Source organism: Trachinotus anak, unplaced genomic scaffold (assembly GCF_046630095.1).
Source record: "Trachinotus anak isolate AG129_WGS33_773 ecotype Australia unplaced genomic scaffold, CSIRO_AGI_Tana_v1 ptg000018l, whole genome shotgun sequence".
NCBI classification, from domain to species: Eukaryota; Metazoa; Chordata; class Actinopteri; order Carangiformes; family Carangidae; genus Trachinotus; species Trachinotus anak.
This window is the reverse complement of record NW_027273869.1, coordinates 17,514,259-17,534,121: the sequence shown is the minus strand read 5'-3', so window position 1 is coordinate 17,534,121 and position 19,863 is coordinate 17,514,259. Positions and strand designations below refer to the sequence as shown.

The 19,863-nt window shown below is 41.5% G+C and overlaps 3 protein-coding genes across 5 annotated transcripts in view; 1 reads left to right on the top strand and 2 right to left on the bottom strand.

The window, feature by feature from the left end:
* Nucleotides 1–11,269: 11,269 nt before the first annotated feature.
* Nucleotides 11,270–15,781, bottom strand: atp5f1c (ATP synthase F1 subunit gamma). 3 transcript variants are annotated; one of them, XM_071502131.1, is made up of 10 exons: nucleotides 15,660–15,781; nucleotides 15,090–15,124; nucleotides 14,349–14,480; nucleotides 14,062–14,269; nucleotides 13,629–13,772; nucleotides 13,450–13,514; nucleotides 13,208–13,363; nucleotides 12,232–12,328; nucleotides 11,926–11,952; nucleotides 11,270–11,719 (listed from the first exon to the last, which is right to left on the bottom strand). In XM_071502131.1, exons 1-9 carry the CDS (start codon nucleotides 15,698–15,700, stop codon nucleotides 11,946–11,948), a joined length of 885 nt encoding a protein of 294 aa, XP_071358232.1. In that variant the 5' UTR covers nucleotides 15,701–15,781; the 3' UTR covers nucleotides 11,270–11,719; nucleotides 11,926–11,945. The 3 variants fall into 3 exon arrangements, with proteins under 3 accessions (XP_071358232.1, XP_071358233.1, XP_071358234.1); XM_071502132.1 differs by lacking the exon at nucleotides 11,926–11,952; XM_071502133.1 differs by lacking the exons at nucleotides 11,270–11,719; nucleotides 11,926–11,952 and having other exon boundaries at nucleotides 12,228–12,328; nucleotides 15,660–15,772.
* A 744-nt stretch (nucleotides 15,782–16,525) lies between these two features.
* kin (Kin17 DNA and RNA binding protein) lies at nucleotides 16,526–19,609 on the top strand. The gene is made up of 12 exons (XM_071502127.1): nucleotides 16,526–16,784; nucleotides 16,876–16,970; nucleotides 17,067–17,110; nucleotides 17,192–17,314; nucleotides 17,453–17,637; nucleotides 17,727–17,775; nucleotides 17,866–17,917; nucleotides 18,014–18,140; nucleotides 18,230–18,352; nucleotides 18,440–18,539; nucleotides 18,632–18,732; nucleotides 19,310–19,609. Exons 1-12 carry the CDS (start codon nucleotides 16,671–16,673, stop codon nucleotides 19,367–19,369), a joined length of 1,173 nt encoding a protein of 390 aa, XP_071358228.1. The 5' UTR covers nucleotides 16,526–16,670; the 3' UTR covers nucleotides 19,370–19,609.
* The window catches only part of itih2 (inter-alpha-trypsin inhibitor heavy chain 2), a 9,995-nt gene continuing 9,648 nt past the window's right edge, over nucleotides 19,517–19,863 (bottom strand). The window contains exon 21 of the mRNA XM_071502115.1: nucleotides 19,517–19,830. Within this exon, the coding sequence (XP_071358216.1) occupies nucleotides 19,683–19,830 (148 nt within the window). The 3' untranslated portion in view covers nucleotides 19,517–19,682. The remainder of the gene's footprint in view (nucleotides 19,831–19,863) is intronic.

Genomic DNA, 19,863 nt, shown 5'->3' with positions numbered 1-19,863 from the left:
TTTTAATCATTTTCACGCATGTGTATGTTTTGTGTATATAAAAGCTCACGCTTGTTGGGGGGTCAAACCTTATCTGCATAAGGAAAGGGACAGAGGTAAAAGGACAGAAAGAGAGAGAGGGGGAGAGAGAGAGAGAAAATGGAGTCTTGAAGGGGGGAAATGAAACCTCGGAGCAGGAGGTGAGAGGACGGCAGCGGATAGATGGAGGACGGAGGAGGAAAAGTGAGAGGAGATGGAGGGGCTTTATTTGATCGCTGATGTTCAGCATTCACACAAGTCACATAGCATTATAGAATCAGTGGATGAGTCATTGTATAACATACACACACACACACACACTTGTGTAAGGGCATTAAATATATAGTAGATACAGGCCGATAATGTTGAGCTGCTTGTTTTGGTGTCGCATGACATACATTCTGATTTAAATTCTCTAATTTAAAACATAATGTAAAGGCGTAAGAAAGGTGAAATGTATGGACTTTATAAATGGCTGGACTGGACCTTAACACATATCTCACCCACGCACACACTGTACAACCACCTTCGTGGAAACAACACTCACCCCTGTGTCACACTTTGAGAATTGCACAAACTCATTTCATTATGATGAGACATGCCTCAATCTTAACACCAAAACCAGTCAACAAATGGAGCATTGACTTAATGCTGCATAAGTGGCTATGAATGCTTTGTGTCTGCTTCCACACACACACACACACACACATATACACACACATGCAGACACAATAAATATGTTCCAAAGCTTTTGCACGTACTGTCTAATGGCTTTCAAAAGGGTAACAAGGGGCCACAGCTTCAATTATGGCATAAACACACACACAGGCACATATAAACAAACACACACACACACAAATAAGGGGGAAGTGAGCATCATTTAGAGCAGGACTCCACTGGAGCCTGAGGTTAGAGTTGAACATGTCTGTGTAGTTACTCACACTGAGCCCAGCAGTTCAACAACAGTCGCTCACCTCTGATATTAATGTTATTACAGTTTGTCAATGAGAAGAATCAAACCTGAATTTAATACAGTACATGTGTATTAATCCGACTCTACTATTATCTGTATTAGTCATAAAAGTATTATGATTAGAATTAGAATAAGCATTAATATTAAGGTTAACATACTATTATGGTAGCATTAGTATTACAATCACTATTAGTATTAATGGTAAAACAGGTGTCACTAATGTAATTTGTGGCAGTGGTGACATTAGCATAATAACACATGTATTATTACCACTAATAGTAGCATTGCCATTAGTATAACAGTCCTCGTTTGCTAACACTGAACAATGAGTAGAATTTATAAGCCGTATACATACATTTAAAATGGTTTATAATATAATAATGTTTATTCATGTATTCTATTAACAACTGTAACTCCTGTGAGCACCCATGAGTGACGGCTCCTGAAAAAACAGATAACAAATAATAAAATACTAACAATAGTAATATTAAGAATCCATATAGACACATACAGCTACACTGTAGTGTTTGAAATGGTTTATATTCTTCTTATAAATGATAAATAGATGAATTTGAAGTGTTATCACATGTTTTAGCATTAGCATTAACAGTAGCATCAATATTAGTATCACTATCTGAAGCACATGATAACTAAATGTACTGGAACCATTGATTTGTTATTTAGCGACACGCTAATGTGTATAAAAATGAATTGGAGTTGTCTTGTAGTCCTGTGGCCAAAAGTGTGTCCAGTTTTTAGAACTGATTTATTGTTTGTTCATATATTAGCCTTCAAACACCAAACTCCAGACAGTTCTCAGACATTTCATTTCAGTTTGTCAGCTCTGCTAGCATAAATGTGGAGAGGATGTATTTTGATAAATAAAACGCACGCTGCAGTCTGGTTGAGGGTGATATAATGTAGGCAAATGGAAGGTATACAACATTGTGTAGGGTGATAAGAGGGTATACATGTTGGGAGACGATACTTAGGAGAATATACCGGGGGTGAGACAAAACACAGAGGGGATGAGACAGGGGTTGGGAGGGCGGTAGAGGGGGTGAGACACCAGTGAAGAGGGTGAGACAGGGTTAAAATTGTTAGTTAAGCCCCACTGGCTATATTTTCCCTCCCCTGGGTCTATTTTACATACTTCTCTCTCAGACCCTATAAACAAACATGGAGCACAATTAGTGCTGTGAGTGTATGTTTGCGTGTGTGTGTGTGTGTGTGTGCACATGAATGTAGTGTGTGGGAGCAAAGGAAAATGATTATCTGTCTAAAATAGTGAGTTATGTGGACATACACACAGAAGGCAATGCATGTCCTGGTATACACACACACACACACACACACACACACACACACACACACACGAAACATAATTTCTCATAACACTCTAATATGGTTCATTTTCAGCTATCAAAACACACATGAAAAGAGTGTTAACGCTGTCAACAAGCGAGCATGGGATGTGGAACCGTCGTTTTCATTCTCAATATGTCAAGGTTGGGGTGTATTCCAGCAGAGAGCGAGGGAGAGAGAGGGGGGGAGGAGGGAGGGAGAGGGCGAGTGAGGAGTGAGAGAGAGAGAAAGGAAGAGAGAGAGAGAGAGAGAGGGTTAGAGGAGGAAGGAGTGTCGTTCTCCATCCTCTGCTCTCCAGAGAATCCCATCATGAAACGCCAAAGCACAAAGAGCTCAGAGCCTTCGACTGAAACCGAGGGACCTTTTATCCAAGAAGCGAGAGCAATCGCTGGGGCAACAGCGCCACCCAGCACGCCACAACCAGTACTGCACCTCCTCCACCTCTACATCCTGACCTGCCTGTCTCTCCATTCGGGAAAAAAAAAGAAAAACAAAGGGACATTTTTGCTATCCCATGTTCAATGATCAAAATGAGCAACGGTGAAACAATTCAAGTCAAATCCGCGCCCGGTTTTGAGCAAACCAACCCCCCCCACCACCGCCCTTCTCCCTCCCCACAACACATGAGAGAGGTAATCAAAGCCTCAGTCTTCTTTCTGTGTGGGAATCTAACCCTTAATGGGCTGCACCAACCTCACAGCCAAGCACGCACACACACACAAAATCAAACTAATTACAATTTGTCCTTTCTCTTTTGTCCTTTTCACAGTGCTCCCTTTTAATTCCCACCAAGAAGACATAAAAAAAAAGGGTTGGTGGGTGTATGTGTGGAGTATAAGGGGGGTGTACTAAGGGATTTTCCAAAGTGGCACAGTAAAATAACACACTGGAGTGTATATCGGCTTCCACTCTCCCTCATTTAAATAAGCGCCAACACTGATTTTCTAACAAAAATATGGTACTAGTATAATAACAATGAAATAAGACCCTGTGAAAACTCGCAGCCTGCAGCAAGTATTTAAAATATCATTTAAAAAGGGCTGATCTGTAATTCAGAGCGGATATGGTATCAGACGGCGTGCTTGTCATTCCCGGCTATAATCTCCACTACACTGAGAAACACACTGTCTGCTGGCAGCTCCGGAGAGAGGGAGGAAGAACAGGGAGGAAGAAGGAGAAGAGGGGAGGGGGGGGGATTTGACTACTTATTTCTCCTTCTCCTCTAGGTGCCGTTCGTTTGTTTGCTATCAGCAGCGAAATCTTGAAAGTTATTTTTAAAAGAAAATGAAAATTGCGGAGAGAAGTCGGAGCGCAAAAAAAAAAATAGGAGGAAGAGGAGCTGGGAAAAGTTTTGAATGAAATTATTAGAAGACGACGAAGAGACGAACTGAGAACAACGAGGTCCAAGGAGACAAAGACTCAGCTGATCAATCGATTAATGGAACTATTCTGATAATCAATTATTTGTTCATTACGTTAAACAAAGGCTTGAAAATATTTCTGTAACTCTTTGAAAAAACAATGCATCGCTTTTGATGATGAAAGCTGGAAAACTGTCTCAGCACAAGGTCCATTTAGTGGCTGTTCTGGAGCTTTTGATCACACCACATGAGCTTCTTCAATAGGTGGACTTCTCATGGAGCAATAAGATTTCTATGGACTTCATTCATGACAGCTGAAAACAGCTGGCGGCAAAAAAAAGTTCTCTTTAAAGTCCATTCAGGAGCTGTAGTGGAGCCTTTGACCGTAATTATTAAATAATAATAATAAAAAGATTAATAATTAGACTAATAATGTGATTAATCATTTGACATGATCGTAAGGTTTCAGGTTTTTGAAAAACATTTAAGTGTTTTTGTGAAAAAAAATAAATAAATTTCTGGTTGTAGAAAGTAAAATATGAGAATTAACTATTGATTATTTTTTATTATTTTATCTTTTTTGAATAATCGGTTGAATGTCTTTGAGTCTTTAACTGTTTAAAGACTTTCTGCTCTGAGACACTAAAACAGACATCATGCAGACTTTTTGACATTTTATAGACTAAACCATTAATCAGTTTATCAGAAAAAATAATCAATAGGTTTATAGATGTGTTAGATAGATGGAACTCTGGGAAGTTTCTGACTGATAATTGGACAAAACAATCATCTGAAGACGTCACTTTGAGAAACTGCTTATTTTCACCTATTTTTGACATTTGATTAAAAGATTAATCTTATAATTAGAAAAAAATAATAATTTGTGGGTTAAATGATGAGAAAAATATATAAACAGTGAGACTATCCAGGGCTCACACACTCATGAATACACACACTCTGCAACACACACACACATTGGGTTTTGGTTAGACGTGTGGTCTGGACAGGAAAGGGCTGGGGCCGCCACACTCAGCAGGACACGGACCTTGCGCAGTTCGCACTGCACACACACACTCATGCAGACACACTGCCAGGCCATCCTCACCCACCTATCCTGTTGCAGTGGGGGGTCGGAACCGGCCAGACACACACATGCAGAATCATAGACATCCTCAAACACACACACGCTCAGTTGGCGGAAACTGGCAGTGACACGCTATCCGGCGGCTCAGGCTGGGGGCTCTGAGGTTGGGCTGAGCCATCTATCATACAGCCAGAAACACAGTAACCCAAGACATGAGTGGCAGGGGATCTCTCTCTCTCTCACACACACACACACACACACACACACACACAGACACAGAGTGAAGACGACATATGTAAATATTCTCACAAACGGAGCACTCGCTCAGACAAAGCCGACGGCACGCTACACTGGCTGTTTATGAGAAAACCCTCAACATGGACTGAATCTAATGAGATGTTTTGATCAGTTTCCACACACATACACACACACACACACACACACACACAAATAGCATCAGTGTCATCTTGGCTTTCAAAGGAAGGTTTCACTGTCCCATTGTCTAAATGATTACGACAGTTTCTTGAATAAATACAATTCTCTCAACTGTTTGGATTTTTGCATAAATATTACTCTGCAAAACGACCAAATGTAAGACGACTGGTCAGACGGTCGGGATGAATCATATCTTTTTGATGGTCCAGCCTGAGCACAATGACCACAGACGCTCATGCTTGCAGAGAGATTCTCAGGAAATCCTCCTGACCAGTCGAGGTCTTTGTGGGCTCCTGATCCATGGAAACCAACCTGGAGCCTAGTGTGCATGATTCATCTTCAAACAAGATCTAAAAGGGAGCGAAGGATAATGAGACCTGATCCGAACTGTGGTTCGGAGTTTACACACTCAAAAAAACCATGTGGCCAGAGCTGATTGGAAAATCTCTCAAGATCCACATCAGTGGAACGGGATCCTATCCATAACCATACCCAAGGGTATAGGTTTGTGTCAGGGAACCAACAACCCGGCTACCCCTCCAAAACAAAGAGGACTTTTCAATACTGTCAACCGAATAATTTATCATAACATATAAGATCTGTTTTTACATTTAAATAAAAATTATAAACAACAGATCAAAGAATAAAAGAAAGAAAAAGAGGAAAAAAGAAACAACTTAATATTTTTGCATCCAACATCAACATCTCTCGATTGCACATCTAAAACCAGCTCCACCTCGACCTGCTACAACAGTAAAGTCAAATGTTGACAGACCTACACCCATGCCTAAACCAATCTGAGTCTGAGAAAACCCATCCTCCTCTGACTAGTTTGCGTCCCACTTCCCAGCCGGCCTTCAGCCTGAGTAAGCGCCCCACTTCATTTGTAAAATGCCTCTGTGAATGATACAGGCCGTCACTTCCCATGTCTAAGTCTCTTACTCTCTCTCTCTCTCTCTCTCAGCAGGCCTCACCAGTCACGCCCCTCGGAGAACCCGAGCCGGCCAGATTGATGTGAGGATGGCTCTCATTTGGACCAGGAGAAAAGTGGCCAGTTTAAGGGCTGCTACTGTATTTTAAACGCCAAGGGGTGTTAAAGAGACTGATGAGCCTGGTGGCGATGGCGGCAGTGGTGACCCTCCCTCCTGGCTCAGTGCAAAACCCCACTGGGGAAATGAGAGAGAGGATGGGGGAGGAGGAGGGGAATAAATCTGCGTGGCGGCGGGAATCGATCGTTTCTCCCTCCTGCCCCCCTCCTCCCCCCCACGCTATCTCATCTGCAGGGGCTGAGAGAGGCAGAGCGGTTTAAACGATCCTGACCTTGTCCGACATAAATAGTCAGAAAAGTCCACGGAGCAGATAGCTTTGTGTAAGGCTGGTGGGAGGGGGGGAGAAAAGAGGGAGGGCAACGCATTGAGATAAGAGGGGGAGAATGGGGGAGGGGGGGTGTTGAATGAGATAATGCCCTGGCGTTACTACATCAGAGTCAGTGTCGCTCACACGCACACGCACAGACGTCGCCGTGGGAAACAGCCTCGGCCTCGCTTCCTGTCGTCCCTCCTTCATCGCTATCTCTCCCTCTTTCTCCCCCTCCCCTCTATGATCAGAAAAAGATGGGAGTTGAGAGTGTGGAAGAAGAAGAAGTGGAAGAAGAAGAAGAAGAAGAAGGGAGGAGGAGAGGAGAGGCTCTCCTTTCAAAGCCGTCCTCCTCCTCCTCTCTGTGATTACCTGAGAGAGGGATGGAGAGATGGAGGAAGTCAATTGGCTCCCATGAACACTCATTCTGCACCCGTGAAGAAGATGTGAGTGTTTTAAAGTAAGAAAGGAGCTCTTTTGTGCGGCGCCCCCTCTTCTTTTCTTTCGAGTGTAATGCTGCTGTACCTGACAGTGGCGCTGCCCCGGGTAAAGGCAGAAATCTCTGCCTCCATTGTCACCTGTTCCTCTAATCATTTTCCGCCCGTCATGCCACAATGGAGGAGGGCGATAACGATAACGAGGTGAAGCTAATACAGAGCGGCGGCGAGGCCCCCCGAACACAATGTTCAGATGTCTTCACACACACACACGCACACACACACCTTTATACACTCCTTAATGCAGAAACACTCACTTGCAGACACACACACACACAATTAGTCTTTTTTCTTCAGTCACTCATGTGCAGATGTTTGAACCTTTTCATTTTGGTGCCAAGAGTCAAATCACCCTCACATTAACACAGTTACACACTTTTATCATAACACACAACAACAAAAGAGTGCGTGGCTCATGTTATTTCTCTGCTTTGTTGAAACTAGTCGAGTTAGTGGCTTGTAACTGCTCAGCTTGGGTCTTATTTTCCAAGTTTTTCCAATTGTTCTTCCAATCATTCCTGTGGGTTATGGTAAAATTACACTCATAAAGTTTATTGCAGGGATCTGCAGGGAGCACAGTGCAACAGATAAATAAACCCAAGTCAGAGAACTCAAAACAAAGGCAAACAGCAAAATTATGTCCATTATAAACATCTACGACAGTTTACAGACAAGTTAGCGGTTCAGCATCGACCCACTCTGTTTGCCATAGTTGCAGCTGTGTGCACAGTTTTCCAGGGCTGTGAGATTTTTTTTTTTATCAACCATACTGTCCAGCCCACTTTTGCTTTTATCTCCGACTCTTAAACTGTGGTTAAAACCTGTCTGGTTGTGTGAGCGCTCATGTTTCTTGCTCTACTGGACTGAGCTGAAATGTCACCCTGGTTTCAGATCTCAGCAATTACCCAGAGTCCCCAGCCTTTTCTCTTTTTTTCCCACACTGGACACAATTTTTATATTGGCAGAGGGATCATAACGGAAATAACAAAAGTCAAATGTTGGTAAAACATACACATTAGGCCTTTTATCTCCGCTCCATGCTCCGTCAGTCTCTTTGCTTTTTCCTCATGTTAGCTTGTAGCAGCAGTGAGAGGAACACAGGACACCGATCAAGTAGCTAAGTGGGGGGTGACAGACTGATGATGACACTAATGATCATTATCTTGTTGTCGGGAGCCATGAGGGAAGATGCAGCATAGAAATCTGGACAATATCAAGGTAATTCCCACATAAATTATACATAAAGTTATGAATTAAATATAGAAAATGTTCTAAGGCTTGGTGCTGGTCCACGGCCTGGAGGTTAGGAGAGTACAGTCTTATCACTGATGGCCAAAACTATGAAAACAAGATTCAAGTTAACATAAGTCCTTTAAACATTTCAGTGCCTGCAAGTATCCAACTATTTTTACACAGGTCAGCAGGGGCCAGTTAATTCACAGATTTAAGGTTTTCACTACACGACTGTCGTCACTAGAAGAATTCATCATAACGTTGTTATCGCAATATCTTTAACTTTGTTTATTGTGTGATTTGTCCCATTTTTGGCAAATGAATTAGACTCAAATACAAGTGCAGAGAGATGGAGAGAGAGTCTGTGACCACAACTGTACAAAAGCAAACAAAAAGAGCAATCACACTTAATGAAGAGCGAAAAAAAACAACCAGATGAGCTGATAAACAAAAGATCCACGAGTCCTAACGTCTGGATCACAATATTATTATATATGTATTAATTTTATTATTCTCAGTGCCAATAGTTCGCAACAATTTTTGAAGAAATTATTTGTTTTCAAATTCCTGCACAGCTTCACACCTTTGTTAATTATGAGCATTAAAAGGAGGTGATGTCAGCTACTGTATGTAAATGCTTATTTAAAAAAACTTCAACACAAAGTCCAACTTATGAAGTCAAAGTTATTATTATATTAATTCATTCATTTGGTCTGTACAGCGTTAAAGTCATTCTTTGTCATTGTAATGGCGACCGCTCAGACCTGAACCATGACTCTAGAGTTGGACTTTTATCATTGTGCTAAATTTACTGTTTCTTTTTAAAGTATCAACATGAAGACAAGAAGAAAATCGATGCTGTGGAGACAACTGTCCAGACTTACTACCATCCTGCCACGAAGGAGAATAAACCAGCGTCTAATGAGTCTTTTAACTGGAAAGAAAGAGGCAGTCTGCTCTCAGCTTCCACAATCTATCCATCATTCAAAGAATTCCCAAATTTGCCAACCACCCCTCCTCCTCCTCCCTCACCCTTCCTCACCCACATCCATGCAATGCGGCATTGCTGGGGCTTCGCCAGCGAGCGGGAGATGATGAGAAGGCTGCTGCTCCCTGACTGTGTTTATCAGAGTCTGGCATCGCTGTAATTTCAGTGTTCAGATGCAATCGCTCCCCACTCCCCTCAGGAGTAAACAATAACAAGCACAAATACAATAGACAAACAGGGCCTGCAGGACATGTATGCACACACACACACAGATGCAGGCATGCACAAACAGGAAGGACTACATCTCGGGCACAGGGATGATATTAAACGCAAACCACAAACACCCTCTGTCTAATTCTCTGTCACTATTGGCATTAAATGTTGCCAGATCAACACGACCACGAGAAACCACAAGACTTAAATAAAAAAAGGCTGAACTCAGATCAGATACTGAATCTGAATATGAAGGATCAACTGACCAGACATAAATCATTGATCATGCAGTAAACCAAGCATGAAAATGTGTTGTTCTGCTCTTATAAACTCTTTTCACTCTCATGCAGGGTGTTGCTGGAAAACTGAGGAGACGCCACATTTCTTATCAGACAGCACAGCCTGGTGGACGCTTTGGAAACTGCAGGACAACGAAGAAGAAACAAGGGACTATCACATGGAGCTACAAGTTACAGAAAAACACTGATCCCTCTCTAACTTTCTCTTCACGTTTGCGCCAAACAGTCAGTCTCCATTTTTTGTTTCTCCAGCTCTAAGGAACCTACAGTCATATGCTCTTTTTAAAGAGCACGTAAACAACGGGCAAGTTTCACTATACAATCATATGTAATGGGCTTGATGCTAAATGAATTCCAGCAAAGCAGATTATGATGAAAAAGTCATTTCATAACAGACTTGTTAGTTTATTACTATGTAAAACATCAAAAAAAAAAAAAAAAAAAAAAAAAGGAGCTTAAAGGAGATTAAATTCAGAAATTTGATAAATTTTCAAATTAGTCAGTTTGAGGAAAAAAAAAAACTTAGGTCTTGTTGACTGAATTCTGACTTTTTCTGGTGTCAGTTTCAGAAGTAACTGGAAAAACAGGTCAATCTTGGTCAATCTGTTATCTAATTAACATTTACTGAAGTTGACTCCATATTACAGTTTATCGCCTTCAGTGGCATCGTTTTCTAAAACCTAGAGTAAAAACCTTCCTTCAGGAAACAGTCCACCAGAGTCGTACCATCAATAAGAACCTCTGCAGTTTTGTAAGAAGTCTAGATACTACTCAGGTTCTTGTAATATCATGAACAAATGCAGATGCACTGATCTGACCTTTTCTCTCAGCACTAACACCAGCGCTCTCTTTTATCCAAATGTAACATCTGTTTACCTCATATCTCTCTGCACTGAATTCACAGGAAGAGCTTTTACGCGAGGTAACATGAGGCCAGGGCTGCACTGTACAAAGTCAGTGGAAGCTTTTACTTGGGTAAGGTTTAAATGCAGGACTGTTATGGGTAATAGAGTATTTTTAAATTGTGATATTGTTGCTTTTACTCATGTAAAACTATGTAATGTAAACAAAAGGTGGTTAGAATTTAAAAGTGCAGCCAAAATAGTCTCCATAAGCCCTACATTTTTTATTTGTAACACTGAAATATTGTTGAGACGTTTACATGCAGGCAGCATTTAAACACTGTAGCTGACTTCATTCCTTTTATTTACTGTCTGTGGCTTTTTTTTTTACTGTTAAACAATACAACAATATATATTTTAAAGGCTCATTGTAGAGTTTTGTAGCAGAGTGAATGAAGGCAGCTGATGGCTCAAACACTGAAGATTTATTTACTGTATTTATTGTGGCTCAGTCAAATCATGGCCGATAACCAAGCTGCTTAATATTATCAGTGTCCCTAATAATCGCTGCTTGAAATAATGCAATCCAAGATAACACCACAGTGTAGAGCCAAGAGGTGGCATTTATTGAAAGAGTAATTGTTGCTTTGGATGACATTGTATTGTGTTTCTGCTATTTTTTGTTCAACCTCTGTACATTTACACAAGTGAGGTAAACTCTACATGAATCCTTCACTGTTGACCAAAGAAACATCTTCCTTTTCAGCCTCTGAACTGAAACTGAATTTCCATGTAAAGAAAATTCAACACAAACTGATTTCTAATTTAAAGTAGAGAGTAAAGCATCAACATTCATTTTTCTCAGTCGTTAGGTTTTATTGTGAGGAATGAGATACAGGGACTGAGGAAAGGATGCAGGTTCTGTGTAAGAGGTTTATTTTCTCCATATATTTTACAAATAGAAGCACAAATGTTCATTTAGACTCTCGACGACACTTGTCCGAAGTACTTTTGAAGAGCTATAGGCGACGGGAACGATGACCTCGTCCGTTTATCTGCAAAGAGAAGAATAAAAAAAAAATGTGAGAACAGTGAACATAAAGAGCCATTCAGACCTGACTAACGACAGTGTTTAACAAGCTGAAACCTAAAGGGCGTCTAGTCTATTCTATCAAAGCCGTCATGGTGCACACTCCTCTCACTTCTACAGAAAACTAGCCCAGGAGGGATCCTGACGTTACAGTCTAGTCTACAGTGTTACCTCCTCTGTTAAGACAAGCCTCAGTTCCTGAGTTCAGCCGAGGGTGAGGAGGAGCAGATGAGGTCAGAGAGGAGAATTAGTCATGAAAGAAAGTGACAGCTTTTTGGAAAAAAAAAAAAAAAAGACATGCATGGTTGAGAGGAAAAAAAAGGTCTCAGAGGTCAGAAAGTTAGCAGAGTGATGGGGGAACATAATGAAAGGGTGAGTCAGAGAAAAATCTGCAAATGAATAGAGGATGATAGAAAAGTGGTGGAATAATAAAAAAAAAAAAGAGAGAGAAGATGAGAGAAAATACTGTGGACTTACAGAGCAGCAGCTCCAGAGATGATCTCAATGAGCTCCTTGGTGATGACGGCCTGTCTGGTACGGTTGAAGGTGAGGGTCAGCTTGTCAATCATCTCGGCTGAAAGGAAGGAGGAGAAATCCGATGTCAGAGCATCAAGTCTACTTTTCAAACTAAAATCATAACAAGATGTGAAACATGGCGTCATGACAGGAGATTATGTTTCCCTTCCTCTTTCTTCCCCAGAATCGTGAAATTATCTGATGTGTAGACTGATTCTAGATGATGCAAATGATTCAATAGCAGATTTAGTCAATTGACAGAAAATAAATTATCCTGCAGTTTGGATAACTGATTAATTGCTGAACTCAGTTGTCAGATATTCACTGATTTAACTTGTCAAATGTGGGGTTTTGTTGCTTTTCTCTTACATATTTATTTATATGATTGTCAATTGAAAATATTCTAGTTTTTGACTGTTCATGTCGACAGATCGCTTGTTTTGTCAAGTTGTGATTAGCCCAAGAGGAAGAGGAGCATGAACGGATTTATCAATAATGAAAATAGTCAGTGGCTGCAGCTCTAATTAGACCTCATGCCTATGGGAAGCACTTAACCTCTACTTGGCTGCAGCTAACAATTATCCTCATTACTGCTTAATCAATTCGTCGTCAGCCAAGCTCCACGATACCAATGTGCGGTTTCCTTCTTGCTCGTTTTGTGCAAAACTCAAACAATATTCACTTTATACTCATAAAACTGTGAAAAGCAAAAGTCTCTGCTCCATAAATAACTCAAACCATTACGTCCATAGGTTCTCATGATGGTTTGAATTGTTTCAAAGAGGCTTCAGCCCTTCAGAAAATCAGCAGGAACACTAACAGCACTAGGTTGTCACAGAGAGATATTACCCGTCATCACATCCTCTCCTAAAATATCTCCAGACTACTGAACAGCAGGAAGGTGAAATGTGTTAACTACGAAGTCCCAAAGTCTTACAGGCGTTCTTGCTGGCGCTGTCCATAGCAGTCATCCTGGCGCTCTGCTCGCTGGTGGAGGACTCCCTCAGGGCCAGGTAGATGATGTTCACCAGAGCAAACTCCTGATAGTTCCTCAGCACATCAGCATCAATGTCATCATAGACACCCATGGTCTCTGTTGAGGGACAAGACACAAACCTTCAATGTTATCTCTGGCTGGGACCAATGAGGCTGAGTGTCTTCAAACAGAACGTGTCCTACCTGAGTTAGCAACTATGTCATTGGAAAACACAGACTTCTGGTCCGTCTTGTATGAGATCACAGACCTGCATCAGAGAAAGATGAGAGACTTTGTGATCAGGACAATACAGTATGATGCCACTAGAAAAGTTTTCACACAAATCCAAATGAAGAAAACAGTCAAAACAAAAGTATTATACCTGAATCTGTTGAAAATGATGGAGCCCTGGTCAAACTCGTATCCAGAGTTCAGCAGCTCGGTGGCAATGACGGAGGCGTCACCGAAGCTGGGGGGCTTACGGCCGACTTCCTTGCAGTTCATGAGGATGTGCTTTCCATGAGTTCTGATGAGAGACAGTGGGCATCAAAAAATTATCTCACCACTGTGCATCAGTGTTTGAATGAAGCAGACTGAGCTTCCCTGTTGTCAGGTCTCAGAGCCAACAAAGCAATTACAGTGATCAAATCATTACTGCTGCACAAACTTCAGCATAATAAAATTATTAAAATCTCAACGTGACTTTTGCCATGTTGAGAACTGGGAATCAGATTTTCTTGTTCTGAACCCCTTAACCCTAAAGCACAACACACCAGCTAAATATCCTCATGGCCAATGAAGAAGGGGGCTTGTACCTGTGCAGCAGGCCTCTCAGCTTGTCTCCCACATTGATCACCATCACCTCCTTGCCAGCACCAGTCAGGTTAGCGATCTCGTTCTTAATGGTCTTAGCCACACCGGAATGGATGGCACCACAGAGACCACGGTCGGAGGTAACGCCAACAATCAAATGCTTGCCGGCCTTGTCCTCAGGTGCCTTGATTTCAGCCTTCTCATACAGAGCTGCGGAGCAGAGAGGAATCAGTGGAATCTTAATTCAGTAAATTATCAAGAGTAAAATCCAATTTGCACGTGTACATACCCAGAGCACCGGTGCCATAGACACGGGCTGGCTTCAGCTGCCTCTCAGCGCGAGCATACTTGGCAGCGGCCACCATTTTCATGGACTTTGTGATTTTCTGGATGTTCTTGATGGACTTCAACCGAATGGTGACTAGAGGGAGAAGAGGACATCACCAACAGTATTAGAGTGAGGCATAACGACAACAATATGTAGTTGTGACACGATAAATTGTCAGCTGTCAGATTTTGCTCCATGCCTGTACCAAGGTGTCTAACATATTAGATCATAGCAGGTGATGTTGCAAATCGATAAACAGGGCTGCCAACTCACAGAACTCCATCTATATATCTGGCAACTTCATTTTCATTTAAGTTAATGGCAATGATGCACACTTTGTTAAATAATAATAAAAGCCTTTTAAAAATCACTGGGATGTGCTCCACAATTCAGCATCATTCACCTGCACGGGTATTATCTAGTTAAGATTTTTAAATATGTGTCGCAGGGAGAGTATTTTGCATTTGCCTAAATGATCTTATGAATCTGTTGTAAAGCATTGACCTGCAAACCGGCGGCTCCATATGAGGACATGTGTACTTACTGAGTTAATCAGACATTGCCTTCACCTTGTATTAAGTGTTGACATCAGCGGTTAAAATTTTGCATCCGGGGTGTAATTACTGTTATATTATTGTCTAAAAATATGTTGTTGTGCTGTTGTCTGTTGTTACTAAGTGTGTAGTATACAGAAGTACTTACTGTCCTTCAAGGTAGCCATGTTCCTGACCTGCCCACTGTGAACAGAAATAGTCCATATGAGTTTTAGCTGCAAGCATTATCAATATGTAACAGTATTATTAACGCAATCTTACATTAACAGCAGCTTCTAATTAGTGTCATCTTATCATTAGCTCTGCTCATCTATCATAGGGTATAAAACGAGGAATACAGATGAGCGCTGCAAATGTGTTAGCATCAGTTAGCTCTGCGCAGAAGAAGCTTTGACAGTTAGCCCTGGCTACGAATACCATTGCGAGTGATGTGTGTGTTAAACATGGATTTACTCAGAGTGGTTCACTGGTGAAATGTTTACCATCTCCTGTAAATACTCGCACAATGTCAGCTCAGTTAGCATTAGCTTATAGCCGGTTGAACTTGTCCATTCATTAGCCGCGGCCTCCACGTTAGCACGTCCTTGCATTCAATAACTAGCGTGAATTACAGACGAGACGTTACACATCCGTTCCCGCCACACATGTCGACAGAGCGCATACAGAGACAATACATTTAAAGACTGTTGGGACGGTATTGATATATTTGTGACTTTACCATTGTGGGGAGAACACCAACGCGCTGGTCCTGGCGAACATGGTTACTCCTATGAAGGTCAGACACGCAGGACTGCGCAGGCGCAAATTAAGGGCAAAATGGACGAATGACGCCTTCACGTACCAGCAAAAATATAGTTAAACAGCGGATCACACATACGTCACTGAACCCACAAGACAGCTCCAAGAAAAGTAAAATGAGCCTTTTAGTAGATTTATTATTTCTTGTAAACCTGTGTAGTATATTACTAGATACAAAAACATTTTTCTTTCACTTTAGTTCTTTCTTCAGTAAATTACTTTATCTTATTCTAAACATTAATTTGTTCACAATTTACTTTATTATTAACTTGTCTGGTGGCCCGTGCCTGTATAGTTTTGTGTTGTAAATTCTCGTTGTTGTTTTTTTTTTGTTTTGTTTTTTTTTTACTTTTGAGTAAATTATTTATCGTCCAAATTATCCATGATTAGACAATTAGTTAGGTTACACTTACCTGTGTTTTGAAGGTATGTGCAGATGGCAACAGGGCGCGACATACCTCCTTGCCCACTTTCTATGATGCATTCGCGAAATTTAAAAGTTTATTTACCTGTTTAATCTAAAAAAAAAAATGCGGCATTAATTACCTCTGATCTTTTATTTCGGCATTTATGTATTAATTTCACTTGCTTCCATCTTCTGGGTTTAGGAAAATGTGCTAACTTACGTGAAAAATTACTACAAGAGGAAAACTTGAATACAAATGTCGAAGAAAAGTGCTGAGTTACGTTTGTTCCAGAAATTTCAGAAAAAAGTAATTAATCACAGTGACGTGTTGGGTAAAATACGGAGCTTACGAGTAGCCATTGAACGCAGCGAATGTTATCGCGAGATTTTAACCACACTCGCGGAAACTGTTTATGTCGGTTTCGGGTGAACGTGGTTTAGCGGCGATTAGAGCAACATTTCTACTAATTTAGTTTTATTTTCAACGTTATATCGAGTGTTTTGTGTTTGTTGTAGCTGGTCGCGATGGGGAAAGCAGATTTCCTCTCTCCCAAGGCGATAAGCAACCGGATAAAAGCCAAAGGTCTCCAGAAGTTGCGGTGGTATTGTCAGATGTGTCAGAAACAATGCAGAGATGAGGTGAGATGTTTATGATTAATCATTATTTTAGTTATTTTTTTTGGCTGCTGTTTATGTTTTAAACTGAAATGTATTTCCTGTTTGCTGACAGAATGGCTTCAAATGTCACTGCATGTCAGAGTCCCACCAGAGGCAGCTGCTGCTGGCCTCAGAGGATCCAAACAAGTTCATGGACTACTTCTCAGAGTGAGCTTGAACATTAGCTGCATTTTTATGAAAAGAAACACATGTTAACGTTGGACTAAGATGGTAGATTTAACCATCTTCTTTCCTTTGTACCAGTGAGTTCAAGAGCGACTTCGTGGAGCTGCTCAGGAGACGTTTTGGTGAGTTCAGATGGATCCAGATGTTTGTGTCTATAAACAGAGCTGGGAACATGTGTATACTTACTCTTCCTTGATCTGCAGGGACCAAGCGAGTGCATAACAACATTGTCTACAATGAGTACATCAGCGACCGGGAGCACGTCCACATGAACTCCACACAGTGGGAGACTCTCACTGACTTCACCAAGTGGCTGGGCAGAGAAGGTGAGCTGACGTAACGATGCAAAAAACTGCTGCATGATGACTACCCTGAAGAAAAGTCAGGCCAGTTATGTGTAGAAGAGTTAGTGCAGTTGATTAAATGTTGTATATTAAATAATCTGTTAAATGTTCTTCCCACAGGCCTGTGTAAGGTTGACGAGACCCCCAAAGGCTGGTACATCCAGTACATCGATCGAGACCCGGAGACCATCCGCCGCCAAGAGGAGCAGGCGAAGAAGAAGAAGCAGGAGATGGATGACGAAGAGAGGAGCGCGAGATTCATCGAGGAGCAAGTCCGCAAAGCCCGTGATGGCAAAGAGGCGAACGTGGGTATATCTGTGCGACAGATCAGATCGATGGAGACTTTGACTTTTCAAATTTAAAGTTATATTTTGTGTTGTGTTTTATTTTGTAGGACACTCCAGTTTATACAGAGCTGAAACGTGAGAATGAAGAAGAAAAAGGTTTGGATTTTTTATTTGTTTATCTCAGCATGTTTTTTCTCTCCCTCAAAATCATGAAGTATGTAAAACTGTCATGTTTTTCTCTTGCAGTTGCCTTCAACCTGGGCGCCTCTTCTTCTCTAGCCGGTCCTTCGAGGTCAAGGTACAAAAGCTTCTGTGCAGGATGTTAATTTTGCACAATTTTCAGACAAACTAATTCGAATATATCCACTTGATATTTGTTTGTGTCTCTGTGAAGTTCGGTCCTGGGGGCCAGCGCTCTCAAAACTGCAGCATCGTCCTCGACCAAGAGGAAAGACACGTCCTCCGGTTCAGACTCCAGAGGAGAGAAGAAGAGGAAATCTGCTCTGGAAGAGATCATGGAGGTAGAGCGGATGATTTTGTTTTGTCTTCTACATGTGTTTGAATTTGTATGTAGCCGGTCCTGATTAGATGTGTAACATTTTCTGTTCAGATGGAGGAGAAGAAGAAGCAGCAGTCGGTCAGGACAGATTACTGGCTGCAGCCCAACATCGTGGTCAAAGTCGTCACCAAGAGACTGGGAGAGAAATACCACAAGAAGAAGGCTGTTATCACGGTAACGGTGTTTTGTATGTGTTAACGTGCATGTGTGGACCAGAGAGAGGAGCTGTGATGTTAACAGTCGTGGATCCTTTTTCTGTAGGAGGTGAGAGACAAATATGCAGCGGTGGTGAGGATGATCGACTCCGGAGACAAACTGAAACTGGACCAGAACCATGTGGAGACGGTCATACCCGCACCAGGTAAACCTCCTCTCACTTTGGACAGACTGTTTAGGGAAATCAACATGTGTTTTTCTACCCTCCTCAGCATCTTGTTGTCAATCTTCCTGCAGGTAAAAGGGTTTTGATCCTGAACGGTCCGTACAGAGACACCGAGGCCGTGCTGGAGGGGATTGATGAAAAACATTTCTGCGCCACACTCACACTGGACTCTGTAAGTATTTCAAGGCTTCAGGCTGTTCTCACATCAGCAAAAATAAAAACTGTACCTGTCACATCTTAGGGTGATGGCTGAGAGAGGTAACTGCTTTGTTGTGACATCATAAAGTTCCAGAAGTCCTGACAGCTGGTTTTAAGGCTCAGTTTCTGAATACAGGCTGTGTGCATTTCTCTGTGGACTGAGGCTTTGATACTTTCACAGTATTAATATAGAACCTAGACCTGCTTTATAATCACAAACACATGGACATCTACCTTTATACAACATGGGACCTTAACAGACTGTCTTCATTTGTTTTCTTTGAGAAGTGGCTAAGTGCAATACATTCAGAAATTTGATAACATGCACTACTCATCTTCCCATCAAGTAATTAATTAATAATCCTCCCATAATGCACCAGCAAAATCTGTCCACATTCAATGTGTAAAATATATCAAATATAAGACTTAACAAGTTTTAAAGGTTAGCGTAAGTTTTATTTCTTTCCATTTGCTGCGTTCACTTTTATGTTGCATTGTTTGTATTTGTTGTATCTAGTTTCTATGTTATCAAAGTGTCTTCTCATCCTCAGGGTCAACAGAAAGGGAAGAGAGTGGACGTCGCCTACGAGGATTTCTCTAAACTGGCCTGAACCAGCAGCCCCTCCAGCTTTGACCTCAGGAAGCCGTTTGGCTGAGGGACTCTACTGTGTCAGAGTTACTTCCCTATGATTCACCTGTACATATACATATCCCACAGTGCATTTCCAGTGAGGCGTCACAGAGCAAACATAGAGCAATGTGTTCGATTTGTTTTTTATTTTGTGTTAATATTCAAGTTGATCATAATATTGCAGATGTAAATTTTGTCCAAATAAATTCAACAAAAGTGACTTCAGGTGTTCTTTGGAACCTATGACCTCAGTATGTAGATCAGTATATATATATCAATATGTCTCTGTCTGTTCAGAGCATGTGAAGGAAGCTGCTGAGATTTGGAACAATGTAGTCGGTGTAGTGGCCGTCGATGAAGCCCTTCCCACTGTTGTGAATGAACCAGCAGTTGACATTAGAGCCGCGCCTCTTATCACGCCTGTAGTCCTTCTGCCAGCCCCTGAACACACACACACACACACACACACACACA

Coding starts and splice junctions, on each gene's coding strand:
- atp5f1c (XM_071502131.1), bottom strand. CDS start 15,700: ATGTTCGCCAGGACCAGCGCGTTGGTGTTCTCCCCACAATG. Junction 13,364..13,449: donor TGACATAGTTGCTAACTCAG/GTAGGACACGTT, acceptor GTCCCTCAACAG/AGACCATGGGTGTCTATGAT. Junction 12,329..13,207: donor CAGCGCCAGCAAGAACGCCT/GTAAGACTTTGG, acceptor CCTTCCTTTCAG/CCGAGATGATTGACAAGCTG.
- kin (XM_071502127.1), top strand. CDS start 16,671: ATGGGGAAAGCAGATTTCCTCTCTCCCAAGGCGATAAGCAACCGGATA. Junction 18,353..18,439: donor AGAAGAAGGCTGTTATCACG/GTAACGGTGTTT, acceptor CTTTTTCTGTAG/GAGGTGAGAGACAAATATGC. Junction 18,733..19,309: donor CCACACTCACACTGGACTCT/GTAAGTATTTCA, acceptor TCTCATCCTCAG/GGTCAACAGAAAGGGAAGAG.